The following is a 27,286-nucleotide window of genomic DNA, read 5'->3' on the forward strand; positions in this document are numbered from 1 at the left end:
TATTCTAATACTGTTTTTAAAAATGAAAATTAAAAGTAAAGGAACATTGCAAAATTTGCAATAAAAGCTATAAGGAGTCTGCTTTGAGTATTCTTGAAAGCCTCTTGTTCATCAAATTTTCAAAAGAATAAATACAGCTCATGGTTCTGGAAAATGTGAGCATAGCATGTGTTTTCACATAGAAAACATACTCTGTTTTAGCAGCTAACATTGCCTTTTTGGAATCCTTTTTGATATTGCTCTTTAATATCTTTTAAAATTATGCTGTATTTTCATAACACCAGGCACAAGCTGCATTATCTGCTGGAATTTTCTCTAGAGTCAAATTGAAAACAAGAGCCTGCCTTGGAGCCAAGAAGTTTCTTACCCTTGGTCTACAAATTGTAGATCTCCCTGCTTCTGTCTTTGATCCTCTACCATCTGTTCTCCACAAAGTGGTCAGAGTTTAAAATCCTAGACCCCCTGTATAAAACCCACCAATGGCTTCTGATTTTTCTTTTCTTTTTTCCTTTCTATTCTATTTATGGAGGTTCTGGGGATTGAATCCAGAATCTTGTACATGCTAAGCACACATTCTACCACTGAGCCATACCCCCCCTCCCCTTGTTGTATTTTAAGTAAAATCCAGACTCCTTCCCGTAGTTTTCAGGATCCTTCATCATCTGTCCCTTACTGACCTCATCTCCCACCACTTCCTTTTATGTTCCTTAAGTTGTTCCTGCTTCAAGCCTTCTGTATCAGCTTTTCCTTCTGCCTGGAATTCTTTCCCCATGTTTTCTCATGCTGGTTCCTTCTCATTCTTCACATCAGCTCAAATTCCACTTCTCCAGGAAGTCTTGCTTTGCCACCTCTCTAAAGTTGCTAACCCCCTCCCACCTTACCTTAGTTACTCGCTGTCACTCTGCTTATCTGAAATAATCTTATATTATTTATTGCCTGAGTTCTTGTACCAGAACATAAGCTTCATGAGAGTAGGGATCTTGTATTCTTTGCTTCTTGCTGTTTGTTTTATTGCCTAGGATAGTGTTTGGCAAATTGTAAGTGCTCAGAAAATGTTTATTAAATGGATGAAGTTGGAGGATGAACCTGGTGAACACAGTTTCTGTCCATATTACTCGGGGAGAAAAGAAATGGAATGAATTTGAATTGAGTTGAAAGAAAACTAATAAGGAATGTTTGCTGAAGCTGCTGGAAGAAAAAGTTAATCTTTGATTTTTATTAAGAAAGTAAAGAGCTCAACCTGCTACTGACTTTTGTTGTCCTTTTCCCAAAGGTGTCTTTGAGATTTTTCTTAGAGCTTCTCTGGTTGGAGGAGGCCTTCTTATTCTCATTGTCCTGATGGTGGCATATGGTCTCAAAGCACTCAAGTGAGTTTATAGGTAGCAGTGTGAGCCCTCCAAATCAGGGGTGGAAGGTACCATGAGTGGGAGAGGGCACACTACTGTTAAGGGCGTCCATTCATTTATTGATTTTGTACATATGTATTGAATTTATTATATGCCCTGTGAGATGGCAGATCAGAATTCTGACCAAACAAGAGGACTTTCACCCTCTGCAGCCCATGCACAATGCCTAAGCCTTTTTGAGGCCAGGGAAGCACCAGCTGCCCCACAGGCATTATCTGCTGTGTTCAGCATCTGAGCATAGAGCTGGGGAGAATGTCTTTTCTCTGTGTCTAGAGGGAACCCCTGGTAGCAGCAAGGGGCCTCAAGGCCACCAGCTTCTCTCTTGCATGTCTAACAAGCCCCAGATGGTGCTTCTGGTTGAGACCACACTTTGAGAATCATTGTTCTAAAGTATGAGTATCTTATAAGGCTTAGACTGTTACCTTTCCTGGGAAATAAATCTCAAAGGAATGGCTCTGTGATGCTGTGATTTCCCGCACCAGGACCAGAGGGTGGAGATACAGGGGTGGGAGAGCCGGAAAGAGTGGGAATAGCTTTGAATGCAAGGTCTCTTCCCATCATGTCCTGTAGATGACTTGCGATGTCACCCCCTCAAACTGCTTTGCTTTCCCAGTACCTGTCAGGAGGCCGTGGCTTCCTTTACTCAGTAGGGAGCCATATAATCCCTATAGCAAAGCCGTACTCTTTGGGCTTGTCCATACAGTGCAAGTGAAATGCTTCCTGGACTCACTTCCTATTTTAAACTCTTATCTCTTATTAGCAAATTGAAGCAGCTATGTTGGCCTGCTGTCCCCAACCCTGCCGAAAGCAGTATAGCCTTGTGGCACGGAGGTGATTTCAAGGTAAACTCTCCTGTTTTTGTTAAAGAGATCATTGAGCTGGCTGGTTGTGGGTGGTGGACAGGGTGATGGAAGTGAGGGGCAGTCCTGGGCTGAGATTTGTACAGGGTTCACATAAAGAGATCTTGAGGCTAAAAAGTCCCTGGCAGGACAGGTGCAGTCAGCTTTCCTGGAATGACTTTGACCTCATCCTTTGAACAAGAGGAAAAGGACTCATCAGGCTCATGGGACCTAATATGTGCTGGGCATGGGACTGGTTGGTCCTAGAAAGGATGTCATGGAAGACACCGACCCTATCGTTAAGGACCTGCATGTCTAATTAGAGGGCAGGAGAACTTGGCTATAAGATTGAGGCCATTTAAAAAGCAACCAAGAGCAAGTTAATCTAGAGACCACCTGGAGATGCTGGGAGGCCACTGATGTGGTTTCTATTCAAAGGCTGGGGCAGGCTGCCTCAAACTACGAAATTGAGGAAATCAGTTTGGGGAAGTTACAGTCAAACATTAACTGGCAATGGGGTTTTCTAGTGAATCATCCGTAAGTAGAAAACCTGCATTTTTGTTAGTTCTTACATTGAAAACTGTTCTGAAATTTTAAAAGTTTAATTTCTTGGTTAGTAGAAATAACCTCGATCAAATATAACCTTTAAATCCTCATTAGTGAAAGACGGTTTCTAGTACTTCTTGATACAGGAGTTTTTTTTTTGCATTCTTTTTTTATTGAAGTACAGTCAGTTTACAGTGTTGTGTCAATTTCTGGTGTGAAGCATAATGTTTCAGTCATACATATACATATTCATGTTCACATTCTTTTTCATTATAGATTACTACAAGATATTGAATATAGTTCCCTGTTCTATACAGTAGAAACTTATTGTTTATACGTTGAAAGCAAGGTCCTGGAGTGACCATCCCACCACGTGCTCAGGAATTTTTAATATTACCTTTTGTTTCAACTCAGATGTCTTTTTTTTTTAATATGAACATTTTAATTACTTTTATTTATTTATTTTAATTTTTGTTACTCCTATTTCTATTTTCTTCTCTCCTTTATCAGTCATGTCTTACCCTATTTACTTGCCTACTTATTAAAAGTTACTAAAAGAGTAAATTAGTTCACAGGCAGTATTGTCTGATGTCTAAAATGCTTTTTGAATCATCTGTAGGTCTGGCCTCTACAGCAAACACTTATTAATCACTCACTGTATGATTGAGCCAGGCTCTGGGGATACAAAGATGACAAGTACATGGCCCCTACCAGAAGGCCACCTTTGATTTTTCTGGTGATGTTAGGCAAGTCATTTGTCTTCATGATTTTGTTTTCTCATCTGTAAGAGTTCTAATTTTGATGCCTCGACCCCTACTGGGATTTAGTGAGTATATGATTATGTGGAAAATAGCCTTGAGCTCTCTCTAGAAGAAGAAATTGTTTGAATACAGTGTGTCCTTTCTCAGGAAATGGACCACTCTTGCCCAGCTCCCATGGAAGGGCACCACTCTGGTCTCTAAGAGAAGTGTGGGGGTCTGGTCAAGAGGTGAGGCACTGGGGTCCCAAGCCTAATAGCTTTTGGCTACATCATATGTGGCCCCCAAGTGACCACTGCAGGGGTGTCCCTTTCTCTTTTCCAGGGTAAGCTAAATCTGAAGGAGTTTGATGACTCTGTGAACACAGAAGACAGGATTCTAAAACCACGTTCTGCCTCCAGTGACCTTATTGACAAGTTGGTGGTGAACTTTGAGACTCTTCTGGAAGAGGTTTCCACAGAGGAGCGTGGAAAGGGTCAGGAAAGCATCTGGGGAGGGGAAGAGAATGAGTACGTGACCTCTCCCTATAGGCCTTATTGTCCCCCCTTTTCACCTGAGATCCCACCGGGAAAGTTCCAACACCCATGTTCCGGAATGCCAGAGGGAAGCAGCTCAGAAGTCAGAGAGCAACTTCTCCCCTCTGCCCAAAGTTTAGGGCCAGACCAACTCTGCGAGGAAGGAGCACCAAATCCATACTTGAAAAATTCAGTGACAGCCAGAGAATTTCTCGTGTCTGAAAAACTTCCAGACCAAACTCAAAGAGAATTCTAAGAGCTGCCGTGGCTTGAATCCCTTTGCACATCAGTGTGGGTGACTCTTGCAGAGAGATGGTATCAGGACTTGCCTAGAAGAGCTGCCTTGGTGTTTCCCCGTCCTGCTTGTGTTGGAGCCTCGCACAGCCCCGAGCGGCTTTTTGAGCTTGGTCGGCAAGAACATGTAGCTTGCTTGAGAAGAAAGGATGGTGACCAGCCTGAGCACTTTGCAGAGAAAAAGCCATTTATTTTCTTTTGTTCAGATAGCGAGCTCTCACTGAGGCCTGTGACAGATTGACTTGGAGGGGTGATGGGTCCTGGAGGTGGATAAATCTGGTCTTCCCTAAGAATTGGGCCATGGGCGCAGCCTTTGCTGGGGCTGCTCCTCACAGCTCCAGGAGAGACTCTGCCCGTTGCTGGAAGACAGTTGTTTGGTCGGCGTTGTGTGGTCTGGTGGGAGGTGAGGGTTCTCTCCCTTCAACTTGACCTCCCAGGCTCCAGGCTCCACCTCTAGGGTAGTCCCGACATCACGTCAGAGCTTATGCTTCTCTCTCAACATGGGGCGGGAAGTGCTGGGGCCTTCCTGATGGCACACCTGAAATTCCTCTTTACCTTCTTTAAATCTCCCTTGGCCCACTCCACATTGGATGGAGGAATGAGGGAGGGCCTCAGCAGGGCACAGGAATGGACTCTCGCTGGGCCAGCACGTCTGCCTCACCCTCCAGGCCATTGCCCAGCCCTGGAAACTGTATCCCGAGGCCCTCGCTGCCCCTCTGTCTTGTACCCAAGCCTGGGAATAGAAAAGCACCAAAGACTGCTGTGGCTTTTTACAGGGACTCTGTCCGACCCCTCATGGTATCTCAGATCCCAGGAACACACCCTACAATGACCTCTTCCCAGAAGCAGCTGTGCAGGGCCTGGGGACATGCAATGCTTAGCAACTCTGCTGCTCCACTGCAGGGCTCCTCTGCCTTCACCCGGCAAGGCTCAGTTAGTGGAGCCTTTAACATAGGTGCTGATGGTGGGATTCAGCTGCCAGCACCTTGGAACTTAGGGCTGGCACCCTGACCACAGTGACGTCAGATGACTTCCTAACGTGCGGCTGTGTCTCTTCTGGCCATTGGGGGAGGTTGCTGAGAGCCTGCTGAGATGGGGCAGCTGGGAGCAGCAGGCTAGACACTTGCGAGAGGGAAAGGCTGACGATGGTTTTCTCCTAGGAGAGTTTGAGAAGTCAGTGTGTATGTAGCGGCACAAACTTCATGAGCCACTGGCTCAGACTTGCAAACCATTGCCTTACTTTCTATAACCCAAATTAATTTCTAGTCAAAGCCCCTGACCTTTTGAAGTAACCACAGCCCGATTTGGTGATTTCTGTCGCTTTGGGTATGTAACTCATTCACATTCGGGATTTTGACGCCCTGTCCACCCTGGCACTGGCTCTGAGCGTCGGAGGACATTCAGAGAAGCAGCAGGCTTTGTCTCTGGTTTGTTGTCTGCCCAGAGTTGGTCTTGGGAGGTGCCTTTGGCCCCACCTGTCCCTGTCAAGTCACCTGCCACTTTCCTCAGCCAACGGCCGCATCCTTACTGTGGGCACGAGCTGGGGGATGCTTTCCCAAAGCTCTCTCCTCATTAAATCTCATGTCTACAGCACCCCCTGCCCCCCAAATTCATCACTCTTAGTTTACAGAACAGTGCCTACTGATCAACCAAGGAATGAGGGAGGCCTGAGCAGGGTACTAGGGACCCTGTATCCTGGGAGCAGAAGGGGACCAAACAAATGGGATACACTGGATTTCTGGTTGTAGTGGGCTCTTCCTGCACTGATACCTCCCCCACCCCCGACTGTGGTGACTTGGGCAATTCTTTGAGCTGCCCGTCCCCCAGAGTTCCAGATGGGGCTCTTTCCACCCTGCCTTTGATTCGTGAGCTTATAGGAGGTTCTAGCTTTGTACCCCTCAACACTTCTCTCTCTCCTGTGACCCTCTGCCACCTCCAGCTGAGGGGTCTTCTCAAAGTCTATGTGAGGTGGGCAGGGGAGGGGCATTCCCAGAGTTTGTCTCCCTAATCCTGTCTATCTCACACCTGGATGAGGCTTTTGAACCTAAGATCCAAGAATTGGATGGCTGAAGAGAGAGAAGAGGTCCCAGATGGCTCCTGTGAGTGGATTTCAGAGATGAAGATGTTACCCTCTGCTCTCTCTCCCATGATCATTCGTGAAAGCCCGAACCATCTCATGGACAGTTTGCAAATACCACAGCCCTGCTGTTTCATTTCTTCTTCCCATTTCTTACTTTCCTTTATGTTTCCCATTTTCTACTCCTTTTTTCCCCACCACTCCCAGTAGCTTTTTATCTTTTTAACTCTTTTTTTCCCCTTTTTTTATCCCTTTTTGTCCTTCTCATCAGCCCCCTGTTATCATTTTCCATATTTATTTTGGCTGCCTTGGAGGGTGAGGGAGATTGAGGCTCTCTGTTTTGTCTGAGATGCCCAGGCTAGTCTCATAGGAGTCAGCATTTCCTGCCAGTAAGAGCTGCAGTTTTCTCAGGAACCCCAGGAGTTCATTCAGCAGGCCACACACTGCTCTCCAGAGCAGATCACAGGACACCAGCCTAAGAGAAGCCACAGTGACCATCCTCTCCTGGGATATAGTCACAGACTGTCCCCACTCCCAGTGTCCTGTGTTGCCTCTGCATCCGGAAAAGGCCACCTGCGTCTTCTCTGTGACTGTCAAAAAGACACTGAGAGGATGCAAACAGGAAAACATGTGTTTTAGCAGGGTCATTAAAAACTGATAAAATTCCTGTTAGAGTTCCCAGGGCTCTGGGAACCATGCAAACAGTTAATGTTAGTGTCCTATTAATAGCCTTTCTCTTACAATAATACCAGAAAAAAAATTACAAGAATAGCAGAGAAGCCAATCTTTGTTTTAAAAAAAGATACCTTCATTCTGATTCCTCAGGAGGCTGCAACAAAACAGACAGTAGAAGCAGCATGTGGGGTGGGGGTCCGGGTGGGGGTGCTGGAGGGGTCTGGCGTGGCTCCACCCTCCTGTGGGGAAAGCCTGTACTGGGCTGCCAGGCCTCCCCGTGGGCGTTTGGGCGCCCTTTGTGGCGCACCCCTCTCCCCCGTTATCGGTTATCGCAGCTGCTGTATACACATTCACTCCAGGGGTCCGCCACTCGGCTCTCAGGCAAAATCTGGGCTCTGTTTCTGTAGGGCCAATGAGCCAAAAATGATACTGACATTTTTAAGGGCTGGAAAACAAAATCAGAGGAAGAATCATATTTAATGACATGGGAAAATTTGATAGAATTCAAATTTCAGTATCCATCAACGAAGCTTAATTGGAACACAGCCATGCTCATCCTTGTCATGTCATCTGTGGCAGTTCCCCCCCACCACCACAAAGGCAGGACCCAGTAGTTGTGACAGTTTTTCCCACAAAGCCTAAAGTGGTCACCATCTGGCCCTTGTCAGAAGAAGCCAGCTGACCTGCCCCTGTGTAGCCCACAGACTTGAGGCTCAGACTGAATTAGCTGCTAATGAAAAAAGAAACCCGGTTATGTCATTCTGGATTTCAGACTGAGTAAGGTTGGCCCCCTTAGAAGGGCACAACTCCTTGGATCCCCCTAGACCTCACCACTCCCTATCCGCTGCCCACCGCTAAGCTGGAGAATCAGTGGCTATCACTTACACCACTTTGTCTCCGATCCCCCAACTGTCAGACATTTGGCAATGCCTGGAGGTATTTTGGGAGGGTGGTGTTGCTGGCATCTAGGGGATAGAAGCCCGCAATGATGGTAGTCACCCTACAATGCACAGATCAGCCCCTGCATCAATGAATGATCTGGCTCAAGGTGTTGGTAATGCCCAAGTGAGGAATCCTGGCTGAGCTAGCCCTTGCCTGGACCCACAGCACTTGCTGTGGGTGCTCCTTAGCATCCAGACATAGCGTCTCTCTAATTGTGTCTCTTTCTTTTTGTAAATTTAAATTTTATTTTGGACTCAGCTTTACAACAACATCAACAAAAATCTACCAATTATTTACATCATTCTTAATTCACTCCTGATATGATCTATGTGTCCCTACACACGTTTTCATCCAATTGCAAGTTATATATTCATTCTATCGTATTCTCCCTTTGCTTTCACTTACTATTTTGTGTATAAAATTCTGTGCATGAGCATAGTTTATAGTGGACACGCAGAATCCCGCGGCCTGCCTGCCTGCCTGTTGCGGTTTGCTAAGGGTTGTTTTGAATGTCCTCCTGGTATAGAGAGCAACTTCAGTGAACATCATGCCACAAAATTTTCTTTTCCCACCTTTGTCTTCATTCCTCCAGGCTGTTTCCAAAGGTGGAATTGCTGGGTCAGAGTTTCATGGTCATAGTCACATATTGCGCAATTCTATCCCCCAGAAAGCTACATTGACTTGCAATATCAGGAGACATATCTTTGTCCTTTGCCACTGATAATCAGCTGTTCACTGCTGTAAACTGAATTTCGTCGATCTGTATGGTTAATGACACTTCGTGGTTATTTGTGTGGCTTAAATCATGGGGAAGCTGAATTTTTCCCATTTATATTTTACTGTCTGCATGTCCACCTGTTGACATTACAGAATCTTTTACTTCTAAGCTCCCCGGGGCGTTGAGAGACCAGCTGAGCTTCTAGGAATGAGAGGCACACAGTAGGACTGAGAACAACTGATGGACTTTGTCATTTGGCTGCCTCTTTAAAATATGTGGGTTTTGTAGGGCATTTTAAAAGAGACATTTCACGCTGATGTATTTCATTAATTGTTTTATGTAAACATTAATTAGCAACAAGGCCTATTTGTAATCAAAGTACGTGATGTTACCTGTGTCTTGCACCCCGTTGGGCGGAGGGTCTGGAGCAGAGCATGACAAAGGTCATTAGCAGTCCTTGTTCCTCCTGCAGCATTTACTGGACGCTGGAGTCAGCAGAGAAAGTGTTTGCTCAGAAGCACAAACAGCCCTAGTCCATATCTGCAGAAGCCTGGGGGCCACCCTTGCCCTCAGTACTGGGCCATCCTGTCTGACATGCCTGCCTCTTGCTGCTGAGAGAGGTGTGGGAGGCGAGGGTAGTGACTCCACAGGAGCACGGAGCCAGCTGTCAGGGAGCTTCGGGTGGTTGTTCAAGGGGCCCTAGGTATCTGCTGCTGGTCCCCTCTTTAGAGGTGGGATTCTCAGTTCTGCCCAGCTTCACTGTATGTGTGGGGCGAGATGCCAGGAAGGTATCCGGAGGCCTGGCCTTTTAAATGGAAATCAATATGTGCAAACCAGAATGCTGATGGCAGTGAGGAAGGCTGGCCCCGTGCACCGGAAAGGCGTCTCTTGGAGGGCTGTGCAGTTGTCTTTTCTATATATTGTTCACGTGTCGATGCAACACGTAGTGCATGTGCATGAAAGTTCTGTCCTTAAGGAGAGTGTGAAAATACGGTTATTGTAATGAGAGTAGCCTTTCAAATGCTTTATTTCCCTCCCTTGGTAGGAGGAGGTAGTTAGATTTACTTACTTAGAGGAGGTACTGGGGATTGAACCCGGGACCTCATGCACGCTAAGCATGTGTTCTACCACTTGAGCTATACCCTCCCCTCAGATGTACTTATGTTTTGATCCTTCAAATAATAAAGCCATAATACCATTTTTATGTTATGCTATCCTTCCATTTTAAAGTTTTACCCACTCATATTTTCAAAATGAGACTTCCAGATGTAAAAACCCAACTTTGTCAGACACGAAGGGAGCCTCTTGGCTGTGGAAACACAGGAGAGCTACAGGTGACCAGGAATCAGCCGAAAGAGTTACTCCTGCTCGCACACCTCCCGCTAAGGAGTCCGCCAGGCCTTGCACCCGGGCTCCCATCGTCCTCCTCGCCTCCTCGTGGCAGCGTTTCAGACCCGCCCCCTGGCCCCCCGGGCGCTCCTCTCGCCGCCCTCCGCAGATGATGGGTCCCGCCCACGCGCGTCTTGCCACCAGCCGCTCGCTCTCCTGGGAAGGTCTCGGGTGGAGACGGCGCTGCTCCTGTCGTCCCTTCCTTGGCCTCTCCTGTGCTTTCAACGTCTCCCTCTCCAGCGATTCCTTCCCCTTGGCCTCTAAACCTGCTCTGGTCACTTCCTTCCTAAAGGTAAGGAGGCCAAATGGCGCTCCTCTGTCTTCGCCCGCCTCTGGCTGCCTGTGACCCCGAAGCCTGGCCTGTGGTTTAGGGTCGGGTGGGCCACGGCCCGTGTAGCAGCTTCTCCAGGTGTTTTCTTTCTTTTCTTTCTTTTTTTTTAAGTGAGAGGATTGCACTAATAGAACATTCTAGAGGATTAGAAAGCAAGCACTCAAGGGGTAGACAGTTTGGGAATAGGGAACAAGGGCACCAGGCTGGCCTCTTAAGTACGCAAATATAAGGCACACATGCACCACTCCCTGCTCTTGGAGAATCCTGAAACGGGGCAATATTTCACACGCAGTTACCTCAGGCTTTGCTCTGTTCACTGCTAAGGTCTCCGACGGCTAACGTTTGCCAGCACAATTATTTTGTGCCAGGTATGTGCTAAGGGCTTTCCATGTACAAGGATGCTGTGAGGTACTATTATCCAGTTTGCAGAAAGGTGGGTGCCAGTAGATAGAGGTAGTACCACGACCCCATTTACAGACAGGGAGACTGAGCTCAGAGAGGCTTCAGTGATGTGGCCAAGGTTCTGAAACCAGAAAGTGGTGCCTTAGAACCCAGGCCCCACTTCCTTGGACTGCTTGGTCTGTAGTTAATAATAAAGGAGCAGAGTGGGCACCATGTCCACATTCACAGCACAGGGAATGACAAGGAGAGAGAGGATCCAAGGGAGCCCGAGCTTCAAGGTGGGCTTGGGATGCTGCAGAAGCAAGACGAGGGGCCGTGACAGAGTGATGGGAGCTGAGAGCACCCGGGGGCTCGGGCAAGGCACAGGGAGGTCTGGTGCGAGAGGGGATTTACTGCAATAGTCGGAATAGGGCTTGCACGTGACTTTCCTCTTCCCACTAATCCCCTCTTCCCAATCCTCCCTCCTCACTCTTCTGCTCTTTGTTTCTCAGCCTCCTTGTGTCTGACTTGCCCCTTGAGCCTCCAGTTCCCTGGGGTTGATCCCCTGGTGCACAGCTCACTGCACCAGTTCTGTCATCCACACCCAGGCTTCAACTGTGGCTGCATCATTTCCATGGAGCCCAGGCTCCGCACTTCCAACTGCTCACTGGACATCTCCACTCGGAATGAACATGTCAGACTTCTAACATGCATCCACAACCCACCTCTCCTCTTTCAGATCTTACCTCTCCATTCTCTTACTTGGACACTTGGTGTCATTGAAGCTCCAACCTCCCTCGCCACCAGCATCCAATAGGTCACCGAATCCTTACACTCCTCTGTGCAGAACTTCTCTCATCAGTCCTCTCCACTCCATTCCCCCTGCTCCCAAGCCAGCCCTGGCCTTGGTCATCTTTGATCTGGACCTTTGAGCAGCCTCCTCACTGGTCTCCTTGCCTGCAGTCCTCCTTCCTACCCCCAAATCCATCCTCTGTGTTACTTCCTGAGTGATTTTTATGCATAGATTTGGTTCCGTCTCTTTCCTGCTTCCTAATTCCCTATGGCTCTTAGGTAACACCCAAACTCCTTAGCAAAGTAATGGGTGAGGTTTCTTTTAAATTATTTGCTCATGTGCTACACTTTTAGAGTTAATAGGTATCAGTCTATTACTGCTGTAACAAATTACCATAAACTTAGTGCCTTGAGAGATACAGATTTATCACTTTACAGTTCTACAGGTTAGATGTTCAACATTGTCTCACTGAACTAAAATCAAGGTGACAGCAGGGCTGCGTTCCTTCTGGAGGCTCTAGGGGAGAATCTGTTTCCTTGCCTTTTCCAGCTTCTAGAAGCTGCCCTTATTCCTTCTAGAAGCTGTGGCCCTTCCTCCATCTACAGGGCCAGCACCGTTGCATCTCTCTGGCAGTCCTTCTGGACTCATATCTCCCTCTGCTCACTGGGGCTGAGGTCAGCCTGGGGCCTGAAGCACATCGTTAAGACCCCAACCAAAGCCTCAGTTAACTCTGCATCTGTTAACTTTCTCCTGAGATGCCAGTGCTTGTCTGCTTCTTAGTGTTCCTGACCCATGGACCAGCCTTGTCTGAGACCAGAGCACAGACAGAGATCAAGATACCATCTTATTACTGACAAAGCTACCTAGAGAACCTGGCCCTGGATCTGTGACTCAGAGGGCTTACTATTGGTCAGCCCAGAATTAGACACCCCAGGTCACGTGCCCAGCTGGACTCCACAGGTCTTGCTCTGCAGGGACAGGCCTCCTCTCCTGTGGGGCAGAGAGCTGACCAGTGCACATTGTCCACCAGATGGGCTGGTTCCTAGATGGAGGAGCTAAGAGAGCAGACTTGAGGGCTGCTCACAGCTGCCAGGACCCATGGGGGGTCTTGACCTATCAGAACCACAAGAGCAAAGCCCTGGGAGGGGAGTGAGTGGAGGTGGGGCCAGGTCCAAACAAACTTCTGCTCAGTTCAGAATTCCAAAGTATTAACTGGATGTGCGGGACAGGGCAGGGCCCTGCATTCCGTGGCAGCACACCCCAATTAGTGGACAGCCCCCAGATGTGATATGTACACATCTCAGAGCTTCTGTATTCCAGATCTTCCTTCATAGGGATCAACCCAAAGGATGGAAAAAAATTCCCTCTGCCATTCCAAATAAATAATGAATATTTACTTGGAAGCTAAGTTGAGCCTTTTCTTCAGAGGAGTCAGCATGTGACTATAACTTAAGCCCCTTCCCAGTACATACTTTATCAGCCAGCCTTTGCTCTCCTCCAGGAAAAAAATATGAGTTCCTGGAAAAAGCCCCTAGGGTTGTTAGATGTTGATTTCCTGATGGTAAGATAACAGCCTCCTAAGCTGACAATTCATGACATCTCAGGGGCTAGTTCCAGAGAACACATGATACTTTAACCAAAGAGAGAATGCTCTGTCCAAAGGCAGTGTCTCTTGGACCCAAAGCAGTATTTTCCAAACCCCCAGGCCCACAGATGGGTACACCCTGGAAAGACTTCCTGGCTTCTCAGGCCAGGCAGGAAGGCAGACAGGCTCCGGGAGCAGCTGGGGACACTCATGGTTGTGTCTGGGATCAGAACCATTGTGTGTGAGTTGGGACCAAAGCTCAAGGCACATGAATATGGATGATCACCCTAGCTTCCTCTCACGCCCCACTGTCCCTTATGCCAGGCAGCCTTTGCTGGTGAGAGGCAGCAGGGAGGAAGTGACTGATGGTAAAGTCTCCTGGCACTTGCACTCTGGTTCCCTGGCTTCCTGGGGCCACACCTCTTTGGGATTAGGACCCAGGCCCAGTAACAAGTTCACAGGAATTCTCTGGCTTGTTCTCACCAGCAAGACTGCAGAACCTTGGCAACCAAGCTCTCTTCTCTAGGGTTACATGGCTACCTGCTTGTCCTTCCTGCCGTCTGCTGTGCCCCCACCTCCTGAGGGGCTGTGTGGAGCACTGGTGGTGATCAGGGTGCCCAGCTGTGTGGAACTGATGGGACCCCAGGACATGAGCCCGGCAGTGCTTAAACTTGAAAGTCCTGGGCAAACCAGAATGATGTGACCCTATGCTGCAGCTCCTGGGCCTGTCCCCTCTTTTAAAGTTGTGTTCTCATGTTGGCATTATCTTGAGTGTGATGCATCCAGCTGTCCCCAGACCATCAGCTAGCTTGTGCTCCGTGACAGTGTTGTAGAAAAGTGTGTTACAGCTCAGTGTTACAGCTCAGTTGCGACAGCAACCTGGATCAAGGCAAGAGAACAAGCAGCACTCGGAGAGTTGGAGAACTCAGGTTTATTACACCAGCGGGCCCAGAGGAGTTAACACTCCAAGCTCTGGACCCCGTCTGTAGGTTTACACAGGCTTTTATAGGCTGCCAGTCTATACTTTGCAACATCATATGCAAATAAGGTGTAACAAAAGTTGATTAAGGAACGAGCTTTGTAGAAATGGACCAATCAGGAGTGATAGAAATGGATCAGGAGTTATTTCAGAGAACCAATAGACTCTTAGGGCTAAGTTCCACTTTCCTAGAAGTAAGCCATTTCAGAGTTAAAAAGTGAGATAATCCTGCTGGGCCAGAGAACCGAATGGTGCTGGCAGGAGAGTAGTGGCCCTGCGTGGGGGTCCTGCCATCTTTTTCATGGGGCTTCCCACCTCAACAGTACCCTCAGAGAGCCCATCCCCTGACCGGAACAGCTGGAGTGTAAGGGTGGCCCTTGCTCCCCATTCCTTGGCAGGCCTTGCTCCTCAGGTCCATCAACCTCCAGCTGGGCCCCAGGGGCCCTCCCAGCTCCCATGATGCTCCTCGTGACCCCAGCTGGCCCTTCAGTACACTTGGTCATGCCGCAGAGAACCATCCAGGAATGCTCATTCCTTATTTTACAACAGCAACAAACTGGACTGTCTCCTGGCTTCATCCCTATGGCCAACATCCATTTTTTACCCATTTAACCATTAACTGTTTTTGCCATTGAGCCATTGTGGGTGTGGGACTGCAGACCTCAGGGTTTGCTCTGTCTCATCTCCTAGGATGACCTGGGCCCTAAACACAGGCCATCTGGTCCTCTCTGAGGGACACCGGTGTCATAGAATCATCCACTCTGTCCAAAGGACCAGAGCCCTGCCAAACTCTTAGCAAAACCTGCTGTGTTCATCCTTGTTCTCATTTCGAGGCTCCAACCAGCCCCCTCAGCTTAGATTGGTCAGATGTCCTGCTCCCTTGTAACATGAAGGAAAATAGGGTGACTTCTGGCTGGTCTGCCAGAATTGTGGTTGACAAGTTGGGGCATGTTGATTGGTGAAAGTAGGTGGGGACATAGAGCATGTGCTAAAATCTGGGCCCCCTGAGAGGCTTCATGGGCCCCGGGGAGCCCACAGATTGTCAAATACCGTGAAATTTCCATATTTCACATAAATTATAATTTTTGTGCTGTCAACATTTTGGAAAGGTTTTTATGTTTTGTTTTTTTAAATTATTTAACTATATGTAACTTTGTTTTGTGATTTCTCAGCAGTCATCCTCCATCTATAGAGATTCTTGTAAATTGAGAGCAATCTCTATTCTAATATAACTTGCAACTTGTTTGCAAACAAAATGACATTTTTATGAATTTCAAAATAACGAAGTTGATTTCACATTGTGTTTTATACCAGCTTAATTAAATATCTTTGCAATTTTCTTTTCTTGGTTTTTAGCCAATATTTATTTTTCTCAGGTCACATATATGTTCTTAGGTCCCTGAAAAACTCACTTACTTCTCATGCTGGAGTACAGATTCTCTCTGGATAAGTGTTTTGTAACTGAAAACGCCAAACTGGTAGCTAATCCACCTGTTGTGAGGCCAGTGCCCTCAAAATTGGATGTGGAGTGAAGGCGGGAAATGATAGTTGTGCAGAAGCAGGGTGGGTCCGGGTGGAAGCGGGCTCAAGGCTCTGCTTGCCTTGTGGGTGGAGAAGCAGTGCAGTACCTGTAGGGCTGAGCAGATTCAGCTGCAGCCTCCCCGGCCCACATTCCAGAGGGCGCGAGGCTGTTAAATGGAATGCATGAATAGGCTGTCCCGACGGGCACTTTCCGAGTTTGGTAAACGGGGGCCAGGCGAAAGAGTCTGACCCTCTGAGTGAGTCTGCCTCCGACCATCAGCCAGACCCTTCTTGCACACCTGTCCCCTCTCACCCTAGATCAAGGCCACATCAGAGTAGAGACGGCTGCATCTGTGCAGGGTGCTGGGGAGGGGGGGTCTTAGGTTAATTCCGCAGATGCAAACCCTGAGGCATCAGTTCAGCTGTAACAAATTTATCACCAGGGAGTTCCCAGGAGTAACTGGGAAAGGCGTGAGGGAAGCTTGATAGGGAAGGGGAAGAAGCCAAGGAGGGTGGGATTTCAGAAATGGTCCTGAGGAAGGCGGCACCCGCCTGACCCTGCAGGGGAAGCTGGAGGTAAGTGGCTGGGTCCTGGGTGTTTATGCTCTTAAACCTGCCTCTTTTATGCGTCTTCGTTGCTACTAGCTTCCTCACTGGGTGTGGAACTTTCCAGGTACTTTTGACTGTGTGTGGAGGCCGAGGAGGCCAGCCACCCACCAAAGAGGAACCACAGGGCCAGGGGTGGGAAGCAAAGCTCAGAAAACTAGCTGCATGGGGAAGTACCCTGGCACCCTGGCAGGGCAGCCTCATTTAGCAACTAAATGTGCTGAGCACATGTTTGTTTAACATGTACCAGGTACTATGCTGTGTGTGGTCAAAGATTATGTCATTTAATGCTCCCCCGGCAGCTGGGGCCTGCGAGGGGCAGCCCCCAATATTTAAGCTACAGCTTGGTGTGTGGAGAAGGAGCATTGCAGGAGGAACTGTTTCCAGCCCCAGCTTTGCTGACTGCTCACCTGTGACCCTTCATGAGCTCTTTGACCTCTGTAAACCTTTACCTATAAAATCGGTGGAGGGGAGAATAGTATCATTGCATTCAACTAAGGGGAGATTAAATGATTGTTTATCATTTAATGATGAGACGATTGTTCTGAGCTGAACACAGTGCTTGGCACATGGTGAGTGCCCAGAGAACAACAGATATGCGCATCGTGCTTTTTGAAAAAAAATTTAATAGTATTTTGAATGTGAGGCTGGCTCATCTCACAGGAGAGTAAATGGTGATGGAAGTTTTGAGCAGTGAAGGAAAGGTAAGAGATAGTCTTGCACTCTTGAAAGAATAATTTAAATTTGCGATTGGTCAGTCATGATGTTGGTCAGCCTCAAAATACTCTACATGGAGGAGAGGCAGGTACTTAGTTTATCGGGGTGCAGACTTCCAGTGAGAGGCAGGCACCCACAGAGTCTGGGTGAGGGTAGAGGAGGACACAGCTGATAGAGAAAGGGGGGAGGTTTTGGTTGTTGAAATGGAGGTTTTCCTGCGGGAATGGCGGAGGGAGCTGGGAGGGGAGGTGGTGGGAGAGGTAGGAATTAGGGATTTAGAGGCGCAGGGTGTGGTGAGGTCGGATCCTGGGTGCGATCCTGGGACTGTGTGGCTGAGGGGAGGGTGGGGAGAGGAAGTACTTGGGAGCTTTTGAGGTGGGGGGACCTGGAGGCCAGGTGGGTCGTCCGCTTCAGCCCGCCCCGCCCACTGGGGCCATGCCTCAGCAGCTTCGTGTTTTACTCAGTCAGTATTCGTCAGATCTTGGAAAATGGTCACTGATATCTTTTTTGTAAGAAAATTGAAAAAACGTACCACCTGTTGACTGGAAAAAAAAAACAAAAACAAAAGCACAACCTAGAAGTGGAGAATTAAGTGTTACGTGGCGGCCTTACTGAGAACTGTGGCCTGGGAGACAGCCTCTCCCGTAGCTCTGGGGAACTGTTCCCAAGGTAAGAGAGGCGCCAGGATGTATAGGAGTTTTTGTTGGGGAAAAAAAATGTAGTCGAATATCAGAAGATTACTGCAAATCACAAAAAACAGGCATCTCAAGTTAATGATTTTAGTGCTTTTCTGTGTGTGGGAAGATGCAAGAATCTGGGTTCACTGAAATCATTCCTTTGATATGCACCTTAACTATCTAGGGCCGGTATCCCGTTCTCATCCTGAATCCCCTCAGGGTGCACAGTCAGGGGCAGCTGCAGCGGCTGATGGCTTGATGGCTGCAATGTCCTTCCTTTACTGAAATGGCAGGCGTGATTCTTGTCCACACACCTTTGACCAGATACTAATGATCCTACCCCATCAATACCCTCAACTATCTAGCCCTTCCTCTTTGTCTTCCTGACCCTGTCACAGATCAAGCCTTTTCACTCTCTCCTGAACAGGGACAGCCGCCCCCATTGCTCTCCTTGCCTCTGTTTTCACACCCTGCCTTTCTTCTCGGCCTGTTTGATCTCCTTTTAAGATTATATTTAGGCCACAGTGGTGGAACTTTTCCTAACCTCCTGATAAATTAAAACTCCCATCCATGTGTGTCCTTTAACTGGTGCGCAGTCTTCCTCAGGTAGGTTGAGAAAGAAAAGAAAACCTAGAAATCCAGGTTTTGTGCTCTTTCTTCCTACCTTCTGTATCACTTTACTAACACTAAATGCCGTTACTGAGTCCTTACTATGGACCAGTCACTATGCGAAAATTTTATGTGTCTAATTTTATTTAAGCCTCAAAACAACTCTGTGAAGTTGATTCAATTATTATTTTTACTTAAAAAAAATAGAGCTAATGAGATGACATTGCCCAAGGTCATAACACTAGAAAATGATGGAATTAGTTTTCAGTAAAATTCAGATCTGTCTGAGAAAGTTGTGTGCTTGATACATTTAATGCCTCTTTCTATTGTCATAATTTCAGTATTCTGCAGGGTGGATTGAGAGCTTAATGTGAATATAGTTGAGGAGTTTTATGGTTTCAGGTCTTACATTTAAGCCTTAATCCATTTGGGTTAATTTTTGTGTGTGGTTTAAGATGGAGATCTAGATTCATTCTTTTGCATGTGCTGTCCAGTTTCCTCAAAACTGTTTATTGAAGAGACTGTCCTTTCCCAATTATATATTCTTGGCTCCTTTATCATAAATTAATTGACCATAAATGTATGGGTTTATTTCTGGGCTCTCTATTCTGTTCCATTGATTTGTGTGTCTGTTTTTATGCCAGTACCATACTGTTTTGACTATAATTTTGTAATACAGCTTGAAATCAGGGAACATGATGCCTCCAGCTTTGCTGTTGTTTCTCAGGTTTTCTTTGGCTATTTGGGATCTTTTGTGATTTCACACACACTTTAGGATTTTAGGTTCTGTTTCTGTAAAAAAAGAATGCCATTGGAATTTTGATAGGGGTTATGTTGAATCTTAGACAGCTGTGGGTAGTATGGACATTTAAATAATATTCTGCCAACCCATGAGCACAGAATATCTTTCCATTTATTTGTGCCTTATTTCTTTCGTCAATGTCTTACAGTTTTCAGTGTTTAGCTTTTTCGCCTCCTAGGTTAAATTTATTTCTAGGTATTTTACTTTTTGATGCAGTTGTTATGAAGGAAAAGCCGGGCTGGGCTAATTCATAAACCCAAGTTAGTAAGTGTTGGTTTGCTGATTCCCTGCTCATGTTTTTGCTAGCCAGCTGGGATTTTCAGCGAGACATATCTGGCCTTGGAGAGTCAGTTTGCTGGCTCCCTGCCTCTACTTTTGTGATAGTGATGCTACTAAGTTGTTCCCTGCTTCTGCTTTTGTGATAGCGATGCTGCTGAAGCTATTCACCCCCTATTGGCTAAAAATCCCAAGCTTGTAATTAACCCTATAAAACCTCATGCACATATCTTGAAGGTGCTCAGAGCTCGGAGCAGAAGCCCCTCTGAGCCTGCCGGTGTAATAAATCTGAGTACTCCAACCCTCTGACTGGTGCTTGTTTCTTGGCTGGCCTGTGTTTCTGTAACATTGTAATTGGGATTGTGTTCTTAATTTCTCTTTCTGATGGTATGTTATTACTGTATAGAAACACATCTGATTTTTATATGTTGATTTTCTGTCCTGCACATTTAATTTATTAGCTCTAACAGTTTTTGTGGAGTCTTTAGGGCTTTCTATATAAAATATCATGTGATCTGCAAATAGTGACAATTTACTTCTTCCTTTCCGACTTGGATCCCTTTTTTTTTTCTTTTTCTTGCATAATTGCTCTAAGATTTCCAATAGTATGTTGAATAAAAGTGTCAAGAGTGGGCATCCTTGTCCCTAATCTTGTGAAAAACCTTTCAACTTTTTACTATTGGGTCTGATGTTAGCTGTGGAATTGCCATATATCGCCTTTATAATGTTGAGGTATGTTCCCTCTATACCCATTTTGTTGAGAGTTTTTATCATAAATGGGTGCTGAATTTCATCAAATGCTTTTTTGCATCTATTGAGATAGTCAAATAATTTTTATCCTTCATTTTGTACATGTGGTGTATCATATTGATTTGTGTATGTTGAACTATCTTTGCATCCCTGAAATGAATCCAGCTTGAACATGGTGTATGATCCTCTTGAGGTGTTGTTGGATTTGGTTTGCTAATATTTCATTGAGGGTTTTTGCATCTACATTCATCAGGGATGTTCATTTGTAATACTCTTGGAGTGTCTTTGTCTTGTTTTGGTCATCCTGGCCTCCTTGTAAAGCAAATTTGGCAGTGCTCCCTTCTATTTTATGGAAGAATTTCAGAAGGATCGGTATTAATTCTTCTTTGAAGGTTGAATAGAATTCACCAGTGACACCATCTGGAGCTGGGCTTTTGTTGTTGTTGAGAGGTTTTTGATGATCAAGTCAATCACCTTATTTGCAGTCAGTTTGTCTAGATTTTCTGTTTCTTTATGATTCAGTCTTGGTATGTTGTGTGCTTCCAGGAGTTTATCAATTTCTTCTAGGTGATCAAATTTGTTGGTGTGTGCTTATTGCTGTTATTACAGATGAGGTAAATGAGGGTCAGAGAAATTGTGCCAGGTTTTCTTCCAAAGCCCACGTTTTTTCTAGCGGGTGACCTTGCATTATTCATTCATTTCTGTGAGTCTATCTGTATTACTGGGAAGAGCTGAACTTGGGCAGGGTATAAACCTGGCTTTACTGAGAACCTGGAGCATGTCTGGGACAGGAGTCCCACGTTTTCCTACCCCATCAGTGTCATCTTCCTCGATGCTCTTCACAAACAGAATCTCTGATGGGGCCTGCAGGCACAGGGCAACGTCCTGGGGAGTGTAGGCAGCTGGCTTAGGCAGTTTAGGAAGAAGAGATGAAGGCAGACATTGATTAGCAGCAGTACTGACCACAATTGTCTTAAAAGAGGAAATGAGGTGTTTCTCAGCTCTTTGCAATCAGTAGTTGCCTGGAGACACCTTTGTGAGGTTCCCTGTCTAGTCACACCCTGGAAACCCTCCCTTGCTATTGGCCCCACACTCCTCTGCTCATAGGTACAGCTAGAGACATGACATGGACATGAACCCCTGAAACCAATAAACTGGCCTCTCAGGACAGAAACCTGCCAGTTCTAAAGAGTGAGGATGGGGCCCAGTGTCAGACGCCAGGGACCTAGAGCCTCTGACTCCCCTGTCTGCAAGATGCCTGTCTTTGGACAAAATCCACACAGCATCAAAAATAGGGTAACCTCTCCTTCACCTCCCTGGCTCGTTTATCCAAATATACCTCCTTTCCCTCTTACCTGATTGGCTAAGTGGCTTCTGAAATGTCTTGTGAGCTGCCTTGGCCTTCCTATTTCCTCCTGGTCTAAGCCCCCTTCAGTTTTCAGCAGCAGCAGAGAAACTCTCCATAACAGTTTCTCATTCCAGGCTTTACCCTCTCTTGTCTGTTCCTCACTCAAGTGCTGCAATTATCTTCTCAAAGTAATCTGATTTGCCCAGTTGGAGAACCTAGACTGCTTCCAATCTCATGTGATGACAAGCCCAGCCCCCTCCAGCTGGCCACACCGTCACCAAGCAGGGCGGGTTCTCCCCCAGGGTCGTGCACGGGCACTGAGTGCCTCCTTCAGCCATGTGCCCTGGGCACCTCGCTGGCCTCATCCAAGCCCCATCACCAAGCTCCTCTCTGTCCTACCTGCTTCATTTCTTACTATTCCCTCTGTGCTATGGAAGGCCCTGGGAAGGCCTGTGACATAGAATCATGACACTTTGTTTATCATAACATCAGGAGAGAATCGGACGCCTGCAGAACTTTGCACAAGGCCTCCTTGTCTGGAAGTAGGGCTGGTTTGCTTTCATGATTCTATTGGAGAAGAGATAAACCTGCTCCATGCTGTTTCAAACTCAGTAAAAAGGTTGTGACTGGATGTCTGTGTTGAAACTTCCTCAACTGAGGTCAGAGATCTATGATTAGATGTCGCCTCAGGCACTCTTGTTTCTGTCCTGTGAGTAGAAAATGCAAGATTACCTCCCCTGGGCACTTGACTGTGGGTTGCAGATCAATCTGACTATGGCCGTGATAAATGTAATGGAGATGTGGCAATGGGGGGTCCTCGATTGCTTGAGGAAATCACACTTCGATGAAATCACACTTTTGGCCAATGGCTGGAAGTAGGGCAGGGAATATCAGGATGTTGTCAGATGTTAAAAAAAAAAAAAAAAATTCTTTTTCCCAATTCTGAAATTTTATTCTCATGTTACAAAAAGAATTCTAGTTCAATCTGACCCCGAAAACTGAGGCAACATTAATTTAAGAAGAATTTGCACACACTAGTACCTCACCTTCTCACCAGCCCATGCCCATTACTTATTCAAAATTCCACAGAAAATTACTTTCTTTCAGGAAGGCATGCCTGATGAACACCGCTTTTTTTTTTTTTTTTTCCGGAATTGAAATTGAGTATTTTCCCGGAATTGAAATTGAGTATTTTCCCCAAAATCACTTCCCAGAAAAGGAAGAAGCTCCCAGTAGTTAATTTCTAAGTTTCTCATATTACAGGTTCTCTCTTTGAAAGTAAGTTCTATTTTGGAAAAACCCATTTACCATTATACTAATTTGGGAAGCTTGTGGAGATTAGCAGAAGCATTTCATAAAAGGAGCCAAAGACAAACAAACAAACAAAACCAAAGATTTAATAACAACTCCTGTGGTATGACCTCAATTTTTTAATGTGTTAGATTGTTACGGAAACGACAGGCCAGCCAAGAAACAAGCACCGCTCGGAGGCTTGGAGTACTCAGATTTATTACGCTGGCGGTTTCAGAGGGGCTTCTCCTCTGAAGATCTGAGCACCTCCAAAACGTGTGCATGAGGTTTTATAGGGTTAATTACAAGCTTGGGGTATTCGGCCAATAGGCATGTAACAGCTTTAGCAGCATCATTATCACAAAGCAGAGGCAGGGAGGCAGCAAACTAATATTTTAGGGCCAGATATGTCTCTCTGAAAATTTAGCTGGCTGGCAAAAAAAAACATGAACAAGGAATCAGCAAACCGACACTTATTAACTTAGATTTACAAGTTAGCCCAGCAGAACTCAGATCAGTAATCCGACACTTGTTACACTTACATTTATGAGTAGGCCCAGCCTGGCTTTTCCTTCTTAAGATTCCATTATAAACAAAATTTTAAAAGATCCCTTTAAAAAACAAAATGGTAAGAGGTTACATTAGAGATGATACATAAACACTTCTAAGATAATTGGGGGAAATTGTGTTAATATTATACAACGGATATTTAGGGCCTGGAATGCTGTTTCCAATGACAGCTTCATCACGCTGCGTCTGAAACAACTAGATGGAAGTGAAGTGACAGGGATGAGCTCTGGAAAACTCTGATGATTCAGAAAGGGGAGCTAGTGATGACAAGGAATGACCCTGCTGTCCAAGAGCATGTGAAGATTTGGATAGAATTATTTCATAAGGTATGAGTAAGAAAATCAATAGTCTATATTCCTGTTTTCTATATAGCCTGAAAAATGTGGACTATAGGTAGACATGTGACTATTTAATCAACATGTCTGAAGTTTTTTTTTAAGCTCTGTATTTAAAAAAAATTTTTTTTAACATTTTTTTTGAGTTATAGTCAATTTACAATGTTGTCAAATTCCAGTGTAGAGCACAATTTTTCAGTTATACATGAACATACATATATTCATTGTCACATTTTTTTTTTCGCTGTGAGCTACCACAAGATCTTATATATATTTCCCTGTGCTACACAGTATAATCTTATCTATTCTGCATATGCCTGTCGGTATCTACAAATTTTGAACTCCCAGTCTGTCCCTTAATGTCTCTGAAGTTTAAACATTCAAGTGGTCCTATTTTTACTTTAGGATCTTCTCATTGAGAAAGTGGGGGATCACTCTGTATTTGGGGCTGTCTCATCATTAAGCCCAGAGGTAACTCAGAGCCTGGCACGTGGCTTGCGCCTGTTTGCCTTTTCTGACATTTTCTTTTTTTTTTTAAGCCTGATCCTAAGTGTATATTTCATCTCCCTTTGACTTCTGAGGGCAAGGCTGTCCTCTTTTTCTAGTAGTACCCTCCTGATCAAGTTTTTTCCTCCTGAGGTGTTGGAAACGTCACTGGTTTGTCTTCTCATTTTCCTTGCCTGCAGGATGATAAAGTTGAACAATATGATCTGTAAGGATCTATCCTGGCTTTAACTTTTTTTTTTTTTTGAATTTTTGTTTTTTGATTCACTGAGTGTATGCATTACTTTAAAAAAAGCTTTTGCCCTTGGTTGGGGTGGAAGTGGGGTGGGGATGGGAACCAGGAGATGTTTTCATGTTGGAGGTGGAGAAGCAGGCAGATTCCTGACTTCCCCTGGCACTATACAACTCTAGGCAAAATGAAATCTGAGACATATGCTAAAAATTAAAAAAAAAATTCACTAACAAATTGAAAAACTTTTTCTGTCTACTCGTCCATCCAGCTCTTCCTATAAACAAGATTTACCAGGCACCTATAAATACCAAAGACTATGCTAGGTGCCAGGGACTTGGAGATAAGATGGGGACTCTGCCTCCAGGGGTTTCAGTTCCTAACTCAGAGAGAGACAAAGACTGGCCATCAGTCTGGTCTCAGGACAGATGCCCTTAGCTCTGGAGGGAAGGAGAGAGGAAGAGACAACAGAAGGTCTCAGCCAGGAAGATCTGTTTGAAGCTATTCTTGGTGAACAGGTAAGAATTTTCCAGCTGAGCTAGGGATTTGGGATGGAAGAACATTTTAGGAGAGGAAATCATATGTGTGGGCTGGGAGGTAAGAAGAAACCCAGCATGTTCTGGAAACTAGAGAGTGTTTATCTGGAGAGGAGGCTGTATGAGGCACAGCAGGACCAGGAAAGACTATGGAGCCTGAAAAACAAATGTGGGCAGTATGTTGAGTAGCAGGACCTCAGCAGGCCCGTTGTGCTGCCAATGCTGCCCCCTAGTGGATTAGCAGGAGATGTGCGGGAGTGGCTGGAAACCACGCTGAAGGAGAGGCTCCAGAGGTGGACAGGCTGGGAGATGGGTACCAGCACTTGGCAGCAGACCCGGCAGGTCTGTTCCAGAACCACCAGATTCCACCACTAGAAATTTTTTTGGGGGGGGCAAAAGTAATGAGACTGTAGTTAAAATGCAATCGGCTCAGGAAAGAGGGACCTACTTCTCTCTTGTAGGCGTTGCTATATGTGGTTAGAGCAAATGCATGTGCTGGGTGAGGGCAGGCTTCAGAGCTAACTCAGATGAGAGCATAAAGGGTGAGATCCTGAGTAAGAAACAGTATCCTGGGCTCAAGGCTCAGTTAGGGGGCTTTGAAGTTGGCAGTTGGGGGCAGGGGGTGGGGAAGCTTGGGGTGCTTCCTCCCCTAGATGGTGGTGGGGATGTAAGAATGAAGAGGGGGAGAGAAACTCAGAAGTTAGCAAGGTCTGAGAAACAGAAGTGCATTACTGTGCATGCTGGCCTCCAGCATGCCCATCACCCAGGTTTTTGCTGAGAGCAGTTGGATACAGTACACGTGGCAAAGAATATGGACTTTGGAGTGAGGCTGGAGTTGGAGGAGCCCCTTCTGCTCTGTCAACCATACGTTCCCTCAGCAAGTTGTTCAACTTCTCTGAGCTTGTGAGTCTGTAAATGGTACTGATCCTTACCTCGTAAGTTTTTTAAAGCTTTATTGACCTAAAGTGAACATTCCATAGATGGTGTGCATTTGTTAACCTTTATACATCCAGTACCAGCATGTGGCCCAGTGGGTGATCAGCAATGTCTTGCGCATGCAGGGAACAGCCCCTCACCCCAGTAACATGAGCAGCCAATGGTTTCTAATCACAGTTCTAAGTGTAGAACTTAAGATGTTCTCAGAGGTCCCTTCCTGGGCTCTGATGCCGACTGAGTAGCCCAGGTGTTTAAGTCTAGATTGAAATGGGTAAAATCCACACTGACTTTGACCTACAGTGAAGTGTGACTGCCTTTATTCATTCTTTAAATGTTCACACAGAATTGTTTTGTTGTCAGAATCTCAACAGTACCTTTTTACTTAAATATTCTTTTGGCCATTCACGTAAAACCATGATCCTCTTCCTGGAAGCATGCAGTACCAATTGCAGAGAAATTTATATTAATTCATTTAAAAGTTATCACTATTTAGGCTTTTTCTGGCTTTAGCCAAAACTTCAGGGAAAACAATTTCCTACAGAGACAGTGTCCAGGTGTGTACTTGTGTCTTGAACCTTTAAGATTCTTCTACCAAAGGGAGCCTGAACTGTCAAAGGGTGGGTCTCATTTAGTGTTTGAACAAGTGCTCTGGGGGATAAACCACATCTGATCGCTTGGTTATTTTGGCTACTCTGTCTCAAAAGGATTGTCCACAGTCCTGGCTGGGAGGTAGCTGGAGAGAGAATGCTTGTTCTGAGTTGGGTTTTTTTTCCACTTTTATTTTTGTGAGTGAGGATTCCCACAATATATCTCACCATATTATTCTGGAAGGATTCTAACTTCAACAAATGCATAAATGTGTAAGTGAAAACCATTTAAGTCAGGGATAATTCTCACTAAAAAGTGTTGAAGAATGATAAAAGGCAATTCTAGTTATGTTTCTGACATGTAAAATGACAAAACCAGTCACAAGGAATAAATGCAAAAGAATTGGGTTTTGAATGTCCGCAGACTTCTAAAACTAAGTGATGCCTCCCCATCTGTTTAAAACCTTTAGCAGTTGGGACAAAGTGACTATAACCTAAAAGTAAACATTGAACTTTGATTTTAAAAGTAGATTTTTTTCTCTCTCAATGGGGATAAACTGTTTTAAACTGTTGAGAAACCAAGTAGCCTTTCTAAGGTCTTCCTAGATCAGCCAGCAGCCAACCTAAGTGAGTGGCAACAGGCGCATGAGCTGCTGACCTGGAGTCACTGCGTTCCTCTGCTTCTCCACACTTTTTCTACCTCAGGTCTCCTTTTCTTCTACCCTTCTGTTCACCCAACTAGCCAGAGCATGGGACTGCATGTGG

The 27,286-nt window shown here is 45.8% G+C and overlaps 1 protein-coding gene across 1 annotated transcript in view; it reads left to right on the forward strand.

Annotated features, from left to right (window-relative positions):
• IL31RA (interleukin 31 receptor A) overlaps window positions 1-6,142 on the forward strand; it is a 45,882-nt gene extending 39,740 nt beyond the window's left edge. Inside the window, exons 12-14 of the mRNA XM_031445313.2 lie at window positions 1,274-1,367; window positions 2,167-2,248; window positions 3,874-6,142. Coding sequence (XP_031301173.1) covers window positions 1,274-1,367; window positions 2,167-2,248; window positions 3,874-4,320 — 623 coding nt within the window. The 3' untranslated portion in view covers window positions 4,321-6,142. The remainder of the gene's footprint in view (window positions 1-1,273; window positions 1,368-2,166; window positions 2,249-3,873) is intronic.
• The last annotated feature ends 21,144 nt before the right edge of the window (window positions 6,143-27,286 follow it).

Source organism: Camelus dromedarius, chromosome 3, assembly GCF_036321535.1.
Source record: "Camelus dromedarius isolate mCamDro1 chromosome 3, mCamDro1.pat, whole genome shotgun sequence".
Classification (NCBI taxonomy): Eukaryota; Metazoa; Chordata; class Mammalia; order Artiodactyla; family Camelidae; genus Camelus; species Camelus dromedarius.